Source organism: Camelina sativa, chromosome 11 (genome assembly GCF_000633955.1).
Source record: "Camelina sativa cultivar DH55 chromosome 11, Cs, whole genome shotgun sequence".
NCBI lineage: Eukaryota > Viridiplantae > Streptophyta > Magnoliopsida > Brassicales > Brassicaceae > Camelina > Camelina sativa.
Genome location: NC_025695.1, coordinates 14,440,876 through 14,449,730, shown reverse-complemented (window position 1 = coordinate 14,449,730; position 8,855 = coordinate 14,440,876). Strand labels below are relative to the sequence as shown.

The following is an 8,855-nucleotide window of genomic DNA, read 5'->3' as shown; positions in this document are numbered from 1 at the left end:
TTTTTTTTTGGAAGAGGCAAAGAGAAGAAAATGGTTAGAAGAGAATCCAGAAACAACGAGTAACGACGAACCAGTGCTTTTCGATACATCGACTATCCCATGGTGGGCTTGGATGAAGAGATACCACTTACCTGAAGCTGAACTCCTCAATGGTTTCTTTTTGTTTCTTTCCTCTCAAATCCCGTTTAAAGATCAATGAGATGCACACAATTTACTAACACATATATGTTTGGTGTTAGGTCGTGCTGCGATGATAGGATTCTTCATGGCTTACTTTGTTGATAGTCTAACCGGAGTAGGACTTGTTGATCAAATGGGCAACTTCTTCTGCAAAACCCTCTTGTTTGTGTCTGTTGCTGGAGTTTTGTTCATTCGTAAGAATGAGGATGTGGATAAACTCAAGAGTTTGTTTGATGAGACGACTTTATATGACAAACAGTGGCAAGCAGCTTGGAAAGATGATGATGAGTCCTTGGGTTCAAAGAAGTGATCACAAAAAGATTCATGCTTTCTTTTTTTTTCTTTGAATGGTGTAATTAGGATATGATTCACTTACCAGATGTAATATGACGAGATTTTGAACCATTGTTTTCCCGATTTGGAATTCGAGTTAGATTTTTCTGTAATGAACCAGGCTTTGATTCCTCTGCCATTAGTTGTCCTATTTTAAGTTCGATTTGACCGGCGGGGAAGAGTATGAGAACTTATCATCATCATTGGGTTCAAAAAAGTGAAACAAAGTAGTCGTGTTATTAGTCAAACAAAAAGCTTAAGGAGATCTTGAAGAACTCACAAACAGATAACTATTGAACTATTGAATGCGTTGTTGCCGAGTGTATTCCCAGAGGGCGATGGCGCCGCTGACATGAACATTGAGGGACCTAACAACTCCAAGTTGTGGGATCTCGATACAAGCGTCTAGTATATGGATTATATCCACAGGGATGCCTTCCTTTTCACGACCCAGCACCAAAACCTTGCAACAGAGAGAACAAGGAACAAAAGTGATTTTTTGTTTAGCTCTTATGGGAAAGCGACAAGTGAGAGCAAACAAAAGCCTGTGTTCGTTCTTGTGTTACCGTCTTCTTTGGGAATTGGTGTTTGTCTAGTGAAATGCTGTTTGCTGTCTGTTCCAGTCCCAATATTGAGAACCCTTCCCGCTTCTTCTTCTCCAAGAAGAGTTTCAAACTGTTCACTGGGACTTCCATGATTGGAACCCATTTCTCAGCAGTCACACTGCAGAAAAGAGAAAAACTCTTGTAACCTCTCCCACCGTCCTTTTGATGATACAGTCATTACAGAGATGACTAGAAATTATAGCCATACCTGATTAGTTGGAACTGTTTGTCATGTATTATGTTTGCATCTGCAACAACTAGACCTGACGCTTTAAACACCTGCAAGAGATGCAGAGACTGAATGTTACAGCTGAACTAGATACAAGACTCCTAACTTCCTTTTCTTCCTTGGAATGCAGAAATGGCAAGGAAACACACAAAGAAAATGATAGCTATACCTCACATGTCCGCGCTAATCCAGCAAGATTAGGAATACGATCAACCAATGAAGCCACAAGGATCAAACTCTGTCGATCAGATTTCAACCTTTCGACCTCCATACTTCTAGATCGTAAGAGCTGACTAACGAGCTCATCTTCTTTCTCCATTTCTGAAAAAGTTACTCGTGTTGGTACATAATAATGTTTAACAATAATAATATTGAGTGAGACAGCTATATAATTTTTGCATACCAAAGAGCCGCTTGTAAGTTTCCCCATTTCGGAGCACAGAAGTTGAGCTAGCATCTTGCTTCTCATGTTTGGAAAGAGTGATCTTCTTCTGGAAGTCCAACGAAGATGGCTCAGAAAGCTTTTGTTCATCTGTATTGGACATGATCAACCGACGGTTGGGCTCTTCATTCATCTTGAAGCCTTTATTCTTAATGGTAACTACATCCTTTGCCATGAAAGCACGGAGATCTTCCCTTACATCCTGCAAGACTTGAAGATAAGATAGAGAGACAGAAACTGAAAAATGAAAACATTGTTAAATATGTCTAATTGCTTACATTCAGAAAAGAGAGCACGTTGTCCATGAGGCATGTTGGAACACATTCAAACTCACTATCCTGCACAACCACCACGAAATTATTTAAATGTAAAATGGCATTAAAATCCGAAAGCAGCTTTGTGCAATTATAACAACCAAATGTCGAAGGATGAGCAGGAACCACAAAAAATATTCTCAAATTCTCAATAATGTCTGTAAATTTCAATTACGCCATTGCTACAAGAGCATTGTTACCTCAACACGATTGACGAAAACACCAGCCGGAGTAGCAGATGTGCTGGGATCATAAGCATCAAGAAATCCTTCCATTGATGCTCGCAATCTAGACCGGGAGAAATAATTCACAAGTGAATTTGTGTAATAAACCAAAACTTTCTAGATGGCTTTGTTCACAAAAGATTGTTTCTATGACCAACAGGAAAGAGTGTAATCACACTGAGTATAACCACACACCTCGAACAATCAGGATTCTTGTCCAGGTAAGACTTCAAATTCTCAAAAGAAAGTTTCTCCAGGGATATTGTTTGAGAGGATGCCGACTCCACAGGGGGAAATAGTCTAAAGAGTACTCGATGCACTAATAACTGCCAAACCCCAAAAGAAAATGGAATAAGACTGATACTCAACTTAAGCTAACATCTACCAAAAAAAAATCAGATGGCATCTATGTAAGACCAACCTGAGCGAAACCACGTAAGCTATGATGATGAGAAGTTAATAACGGTATTATTGGGGGAAGAAGCTCTCTCAGGTGTGTCTGTTGAGCTGTCTTTTCGGCATGGAGGATGATATTGGCTGCTACAAAGACATAGGACGAGAGAGCTTGCTGCAGATAATAAGAGAACATCTATCAATATATTGAACTGGAAATTCTTACAAAATACTTCATTTTACTTTAAACTTTTAAGTGTATTTTGCGTAATTTACCTGAGCTTTAGAGTCATAATTTTGTAATATTGGAACTAACTGCTCTTTAACCTGTGATACAACAACCAATTAATAGTTACTTTAGAAAAGAAAAAAAACAAAAAACGTGTAACAACACAGCTCGTTAGGATAGGAAACTGTTTATAGTTTGATTACAAATTTGCTTTTGGAAACGCATAGAGTAGATACCTACCAATGCTGGAAATTTCAGGTATATGTTGATGGCAAATGTTTCCAGGTATTGTCGAACAGCAGGCAGGTTATTTCTCTGCAAGCAAACACAAAACACCAAAAACTTATATTCAAGGCACTGACACTTGTCTAGTCATCAACGCAGCAATCGTTTCCTATACTAGTTTCTGTCCGAATAATTTCTCATGCATAAAAATGTGCGGGCTACATAGCTTTTAGTCTGTTATTGTAAACTTACATGTAAGCATATGTGCACACTGTCCATAACTTGGAGAACAATGTCATTGCTGACAAATCGCGACATAATGCATATCATCTGCCAAGCACGTATTTTCCGTCTATGGATCTGTTACAGGAACCAGAAATTACAGTTGAAGTGGTTTGTCACATGAAATAATTTATCGTTCACCAAGTGTCCATCTAAAACTTGATGAAGGAACATAAAGGAAAGAAATGCAACACTTACTGCACTATACTTCTTGTAAAGCTCCTTTGACAAGTCTTTATCATGCACCTGCGCATATCATTATATTTAGATTTTCAGCACATTGTCGGTCCTGCTAATTGTTTTATCAATATTTTGTGAAAACTAACAAACAATAAGTACCGCTGCATCAAGAAGCTCCAGCAGAAACAATTTTCCAGCCACGAGAGCATCTTGACAGTCTTGATTTTGACTTTCTGGTTCAACTACATAGGCCAAATTAGCCAGCTTCTGAAACAGACCAGCAACAGAGACACGTGCATATAACTCCGTGTTGATGAAAAGCTGAGGAAAAGTACAGAATGTGTCACCTTAAAAGTCAAATATTCTACCAAATCTATCAATCCATCATCTGTTAAAGCTGAATCTTACTTCTGTCAGTTCAGGGTCTGGACTTTTTGCCAATAATGATACTTCAGTTCTTGCATCATTATTGTCAGATAATTCAGCTTCAAAATCTTCATCAAATGCAACTAAAATAATAATAAAGCGGTAAGCAAATCAATATCACAAATTCATTGCAATAACAGCTTGAGAGAAAAAATAAAAGCCATTACAGACCAGAACCATAGAGAGTCAGGAGCCTCAATTCTTTAATATAGTACTTTATCGTCCTTGGGTACATGAGCCAGAGTCCTGTCAGGTGCAAGGCCGCAAGGCGAATTGTGCGTGGGCTTTTCTGACCTTCCTCGAGTACTTTTTCAACGAACTGTGAAACAATACATTGCATATAACAAACATTTTTTTCCTCTACGGTACGGTTTCCTCAATTAATTTAATTAGAAAGGGTTGATGCATACCCACTTCAGCGGACCATGTCCATCTTCAGCTATGTGCATGTCTTTATTACTAAACAAAGAAGAATGCAACACAGAAGACAAAAGCGCAGCAATAGGTGCAACCCTCCTTTTCTTGCAGCTGATATGCAATATCCAACATGATTTGACCAACTGCCACATCGTCTGCTTGCAACGCATCACAAGAAATGAAATATACATTAATTCTTCATAAAGGATAAACACAACATTTCCATCCACTTTAGATGAAAAAATCATTACAAAACCTGAGTATCCACACCCAAGAAACCATCCAAAGATGAGTTCTCAGACGCAAGTATCCCCAACGCGAGTCTGACAGATTTCAGCATAGGCAAAGCGGAACCCTCCCCTGCATTTTCAAGGCTGCCAAATCGTAAAGAGAATATTAGAGGTCATACAAAATAATCTAAGCATTACATCCTAGGAAATATCCAAAAGTCGACTCAAAAGTAGCAGAAAGAAATTAGGTTGTATTTGAAATCTACTAGAGTTAACACTGACGATAGAGAAAATCTTCTCTGATACTTATATGTGTCTTTAATATTTGTATCCTCTCAAAAGAATGAGAAAATGCCAAATCAACCGAAAAAAGCTTAAGGTAACGACAACTAAGAGTATGAAAATGAAAAACCAAATTTATCAAACGTCCCACCTCTCTACAATATCCTGAAAAATGCTTTTAACCGTATCATCTGAGAAGAACGACGTTCTATCCCCTGGAATACGTCTGGCATCAAGAATATGCATGACTGATAGCAGAGACTCCACACAAAGCCACTGAATCAAATATAAAAGGATCAGAGACTCAGAATTTTCCTTTGGCCATCGAAAAGCAAAACTCCACGTATAAGAAGAATCTTGTAATATCTATAACTCCACTGGTAAACGTCTATAGCTTTGTCAAATAATAAAATATGTATTACCTTCCAGCTTAGCAGAACTGCCCTCCTACTTCTTACTAGAAGTCCTGCTGTGAGAAGATGATTAATGTTATGGAGGAAAGCTGGAACCGAAACTTGTAACCAAAATTCACCATCTACCATGGATAACAATGTATTATCGTTTTCTAATAGGTTGAAAGCTCCAGCTGAGCACAAGGACACAAATGCATTCAATACTGCAGCTAGCGCCTCAAACGCTGCAAGATTGACCTCAGCTGCAGCCTGGTCATAAACATTTATAAGTTAATTAATGCAACGTGATTCCATAGGAGATACGAAAAAATTCAGAGCTTTGCACATTCCATACATCTTACAAAACTTAGAAAATTCAGAGGCAGGGCAGTACCTCAGAATTACAAATTTGAGATGATATGGTATGCTGGGTGAACTTCCAAAAGAAAGCCAATGCTAATTTGAGTTCAACACCACTAGTGACTTGGGCACAGTATGACGAGATCCACCCAATAGTTTTCACCAACGTTACCTGCTCATCATAAAGAACTGGCATGAAACTTGTTCGATGTCGTAGTCATGTTACTACAAGGAACTGAGCTTGCGGAAATTTGTATGTTAATAGCCCTAAAAATACGAGAGAAAAAAAAAAACAAAAATCATACAGCTTCTAGTACAGCTGTTGTAGAAGGACCAGATAGCCGGCGTTGACTTGGACCCCCTAGTTTTCCTATAACAGAACCAGACAGAACGGCATTCTCCACAGTAGTGTGAGACCAAAATATTGAACAAGATGACTCAGCAAATGGAATCAGCTCCTTCTGTATTGTCAGGCCAGGAAAGAACCATCATAGTAGCCAAGTTAGTGAGAGGACAATTATATCATTGTGTATCAAGAAAATTTGAAGTGTTGGCACACTGTTTTCTGTTTACCAGAATCGATAAGAGAACAACAGCAAACTTTTTCTTTATAATTGAAGCATCATCAACAATCTGTTTGCCGGTTTTCTCAACAGAAGCAATGCACAACTTGCTTTTAACCGAAGAACTAAGCTCAGAAATTCCATCTTGCATGTTCTGGAGCTCCAAAAGCATACTCAGAATAAATATTAAAAACTTCGTAGGTCCTCGTTCTAAATGATTCTTCTCTTGGAAAAAATCATGGCCGCTATTTTGCACAAACTGCAGAAATAGAGATGATTCTCAAATAATGGCAAAAAAAAAGAGATGATTCTCAAATTTGCAACGCGGTACACCTAAAAGTATTCAATATGGTAAATAACTACTAGAATTTTTTTTCGTTGACAAGTCAAAATCAAAGTCAGGAACACAAACCATTATGATATCGGTGAGATGTTCTTCATTATTAATTATGAGGAAAAATACTCTTGCCCATCGTTTTGTTTGGGAATCCCATGCCTCCAAGTCATCATCATCAAAACTCTCACCATGATCACTGATAAATCCTTTCAGATACTCATAAAGGCTCGCCAGAAGACGATTGCCATCACTACATAAACTGTTGGAAGTCTTTCTGTTGCTCCCCTGAAGCCATTCTAGCATCATTTTCCGCAATGAACCTGACATAGAAGAATGCACATGATGTTAGACGATAACCTTCAATTTGTTTTCCATATGTCAATAGTCTCCGGCTTACCATCATGGTCAGTGAACTCCCGAGGAATTGCTGAAACAAACTGCAATAGTGTTCCGAGAGGAACCATACAAGGGTTCACCGCAGAGGAAGCAGTTTCTAACACTTTTTGATAAACTAGAAAAAGAAAAAAAAAAACACAATCGAAAGAATGAGTTCTAGTCTGTTTCAAATAATGAGGGAGCCACAAAATAATAATTCCACATACGTATGATTAAAATTAACAAGCTAACTGATTAGTGACCTCGGATACGGTATTTATGATTAAAATGCTGTCTGCTGCTCTCTGCAACAAACTTCAAGACATCCAGTATATGTGTCATATCATCTTGACTTAAATGTTCACAAGAAGGTTCATCGGCAGTCCCAGAGAATTTATTTTCGAGATGCCACATTTCCTTGTCCCCATATCCTCCAACCACATCTGACGTAGAAACAATGCATTGTACGAGAGCCATAAATCCAGCTCTACCAAAAGACTGTTTCTTCGCAAGAGATGCCAAGTTGATCAAAAATCCAACTCGATTCCTATGAAACGAGTAAACAGTTCGATAAGCATAATGATAAATTTTATGGTTTAAATAATTCACAGCCCCTTGAGAACATATACAGCCGCACATGACCAATAACATATATACATGAAAGCAACGATAATTAAAAGATGGATTAGTAACTTAAAGACACCCTACCTTGGGTTGAGGCAACTTGTGTACGCACACACATATAGAGCTGCACCTTCAATTGTTCTTGAGGTATAGATTCCTTTCAGCCCTGGGAGAGCAGAATAAGCAAGAAATAAGTCTAGTTATCACTTCAGAAAGATGGCATTGGGAATAAATTTCTGCAAGAAGCACCTACCAAAATCCTTGTGGTGTATAGGATCATTCAAACCCTCTATGAAAGGCCCAAGTACGAAAGTTTGGGACATTGATTGTGTACATGTTTTATATCTTCTCCACTCGATACCTAGAAAAGACTCCATGACCGTGCACCTGACTACAATTTAAATAGATGTATTAGCAACAGAACTGATATGAAATGGAGGTCCGGATTTCAAAACGTGTGGCCAGCATGGATACTTTACTTTAAGTGATGCTCTATCCATGAGTAAAAGAGAAGTTTGGCCACAATGGGACCACTTCAGATACTGATTTATGTGATGAACAAGTGTAAAAATTTGTTTGAATTCTAATTACAATATCTCCAACAAGTAAACAGTACCTAGAGGGTTATCATGACGAAAGCCCCTATTCCAAAGAACCTCTAACCAATTCAAAATGTTAGTTTCTTCATCTGGAATTTCCATGTGACCATGATGAGAGTTACAGTCGGATTTCAAGGATCCATCATATCTGAGAGATGACTTGATTAATAAATCAATCTGAAAGGTAAAAAAGAAAAAAAAAACAATGAGCAGAGGAGAAAAGAATTAAGAGCAGAAAGTTTACACTACCAGAGAGATAAAAACCTGACCTGGTTACTCCATGCTGCCTCTACAAGGTGAGTGCCGTACTCTTCAAGCATCTCATACAGGAGCAGAAAAGCTTGCCACTCCTGCTGAGTGGACAACCCAGAGTCAACAGACCCATACAATTCTCCCACACCAAGCGACTTGGCTTCCTTTTCTGCCCACGTCTCCTTTCTTGTCAGGGACCGATGAACTGAATCCGCTTCAGGCTTCTTCTCAGAACCGGTCTTACTCACTTCACTTATAGATAAAACCGATTTTAGTATATGCAATGACTGCTTCCTTACTAAGCTCTCATCAACAACCTGAAAGGAAATGTGTTGTACTCATAGATGATCCTATTGTAAAAA

The 8,855-nt window shown here is 38.4% G+C and overlaps 2 protein-coding genes across 3 annotated transcripts in view; one reads left to right on the top strand and one right to left on the bottom strand.

Annotated features, from left to right (window-relative positions):
* LOC104723332 overlaps positions 1-616 on the top strand; it is a 1,540-nt gene extending 924 nt beyond the window's left edge. The window contains exons 2-3 of the mRNA XM_010441679.2: positions 15-152; positions 240-616. Of these exons, the coding sequence (XP_010439981.1) occupies positions 15-152; positions 240-490 (389 nt within the window). The 3' untranslated portion in view covers positions 491-616. The remainder of the gene's footprint in view (positions 1-14; positions 153-239) is intronic.
* The window catches only part of LOC104723330, an 11,612-nt gene continuing 3,449 nt past the window's right edge, over positions 693-8,855 (bottom strand). For both annotated transcript variants that reach the window (XM_019232721.1, XM_010441678.2), the window contains exons 6-35: positions 8,511-8,810; positions 8,259-8,418; positions 7,896-8,033; positions 7,727-7,808; positions 7,282-7,565; positions 7,041-7,154; positions 6,719-6,963; positions 6,317-6,565; positions 6,049-6,204; positions 5,778-5,915; positions 5,414-5,653; positions 5,143-5,267; positions 4,736-4,853; positions 4,473-4,634; positions 4,234-4,381; positions 4,045-4,145; positions 3,796-3,957; positions 3,655-3,702; positions 3,427-3,534; positions 3,190-3,264; positions 2,997-3,047; positions 2,749-2,895; positions 2,523-2,653; positions 2,304-2,391; positions 2,068-2,127; positions 1,751-1,991; positions 1,517-1,668; positions 1,327-1,397; positions 1,080-1,236; positions 693-976 (exon numbers count right to left, since the gene is read on the bottom strand). In XM_019232721.1, coding sequence (XP_019088266.1) covers positions 812-976; positions 1,080-1,236; positions 1,327-1,397; positions 1,517-1,668; positions 1,751-1,991; positions 2,068-2,127; positions 2,304-2,391; positions 2,523-2,653; positions 2,749-2,895; positions 2,997-3,047; positions 3,190-3,264; positions 3,427-3,534; positions 3,655-3,702; positions 3,796-3,957; positions 4,045-4,145; positions 4,234-4,381; positions 4,473-4,634; positions 4,736-4,853; positions 5,143-5,267; positions 5,414-5,653; positions 5,778-5,915; positions 6,049-6,204; positions 6,317-6,565; positions 6,719-6,963; positions 7,041-7,154; positions 7,282-7,565; positions 7,727-7,808; positions 7,896-8,033; positions 8,259-8,418; positions 8,511-8,810 — 4,416 coding nt within the window. In that variant the 3' untranslated portion in view covers positions 693-811. The remainder of the gene's footprint in view (positions 977-1,079; positions 1,237-1,326; positions 1,398-1,516; positions 1,669-1,750; positions 1,992-2,067; positions 2,128-2,303; positions 2,392-2,522; positions 2,654-2,748; positions 2,896-2,996; positions 3,048-3,189; positions 3,265-3,426; positions 3,535-3,654; positions 3,703-3,795; positions 3,958-4,044; positions 4,146-4,233; positions 4,382-4,472; positions 4,635-4,735; positions 4,854-5,142; positions 5,268-5,413; positions 5,654-5,777; positions 5,916-6,048; positions 6,205-6,316; positions 6,566-6,718; positions 6,964-7,040; positions 7,155-7,281; positions 7,566-7,726; positions 7,809-7,895; positions 8,034-8,258; positions 8,419-8,510; positions 8,811-8,855) is intronic.